The 1,373-nt window shown below is 26.3% G+C and overlaps 1 protein-coding gene across 1 annotated transcript; it reads left to right on the top strand.

Annotated features, from left to right (window-relative positions):
- The first annotated feature begins 712 nt into the window (after positions 1 to 712).
- On the top strand, positions 713 to 1,207 carry LOC103311642. Its single transcript, XM_008191323.3, has one exon. It carries the CDS (start codon positions 813 to 815, stop codon positions 1,161 to 1,163), a length of 351 nt encoding a protein of 116 aa, XP_008189545.1. The 5' UTR covers positions 713 to 812; the 3' UTR covers positions 1,164 to 1,207.
- Positions 1,208 to 1,373: the final 166 nt, after the last annotated feature.

Below are 1,373 nucleotides of genomic sequence, written 5' to 3'. Positions count from 1 at the left end.
AATTAAATTAAATAAATTAAAAAAAAAAAAAAGAATAAATAAATATTAAGTAATAAGTAAGCAATAAGCAAAATATAGTTAATAATAGAATTAATGTACGTTATAATAATGATTATGTTTCAGAAAATAGACAAGAGGATAACGAAAATAAAATAATTAAAATAAATATGGGTGAAAACGCACCTGTTAATTTGGAATATTCAATACCTTTACACGCGATTGATTTTATTAAAGAATTAAAAGAAGAATTACTAGATAGTGCACATATTCAGTCAGTACGAGAAGATATGGTATACGTAAGTTGTTTCAGACAACACGTGATAGAGGCAAATGACAAAATGCCATTGCCGTTAAACAATGAAACATTAGATTTAGTGATGACTCCATTAACTGAATATCTTCTACCAATTTGTAATTCACATCCGATTAGATCAATAATACCGATATGTATAGTAATAAGTGAAGAATTAGATCGATTAATTTCTAGACGTGAACTCTCCAATTACCTTTTCGAACAAATCCAATGATAAATATAAAAAATATATAAAACGTACAAACAAAAAATAATAAAACACGTAATACATTAGTAAGTAAATAACTAAAAATAAATAAACACATTAAATAAATTATAATATAAAACGTACAAAAACAAAATAATACGTAATATACTAATAAAATAAATGTTAAATAAATACATATTGCAATTAAACGTAAAAATATATATAATAAATAATTTGATTATTTTTCAGATAAATATAAGAAGAAAAATATAATAATAACAAAACAAAATATATAAAACCGTATAATACACCATGAGCAATCAAACACCACTGTCGGCGGAGTACCCACTAACACTACAGGCAATTGATTTCATTGAAAAACTTAGAGATGAACTATTAAACGGCCCTCACCACCAATATATAAGACGGAATAGAATTTGTGTAGGATGTTTTAAACGACATGTCAGAGAAGCGAACAGAAAAATGAGTATGCCGTTGAACCCGTACATATTAAACAGGGCAATGATACCTGTTACGGCGTTTATACACGCGGTAATAAATCAACCGAACGCAGAGAGGTCGGTGTGTGTAGAAGTGGGGGAGATACTACAAGATGTTATTGCTCGACGGATTATTTCGGTTAATCACTTATTCGAAGAATAAAAAAAAAAAAAAAAACAAACAGGAAAAAAAAAATATAATAATAATAATATACATATATAAAGAATTTAAATAATTATAATGTTATGAGTGTTTTTATTTCTAGTTCACAGATCAGTTTCTTCATAGTGGATTTCGAGTTCACTATGATGAACAAATAGTTTAAATTTAATTCATATTTTGCATACGTACGTAACAAATTCATAATATTAT

The sequence above is a fragment of the Acyrthosiphon pisum genome, chromosome X, assembly GCF_005508785.2.
Source record: "Acyrthosiphon pisum isolate AL4f chromosome X, pea_aphid_22Mar2018_4r6ur, whole genome shotgun sequence".
NCBI lineage: Eukaryota > Metazoa > Arthropoda > Insecta > Hemiptera > Aphididae > Acyrthosiphon > Acyrthosiphon pisum.
The sequence above is the reverse complement of the archived record's forward strand: the minus strand, read 5'-3'. Positions and strand labels throughout refer to the sequence as shown.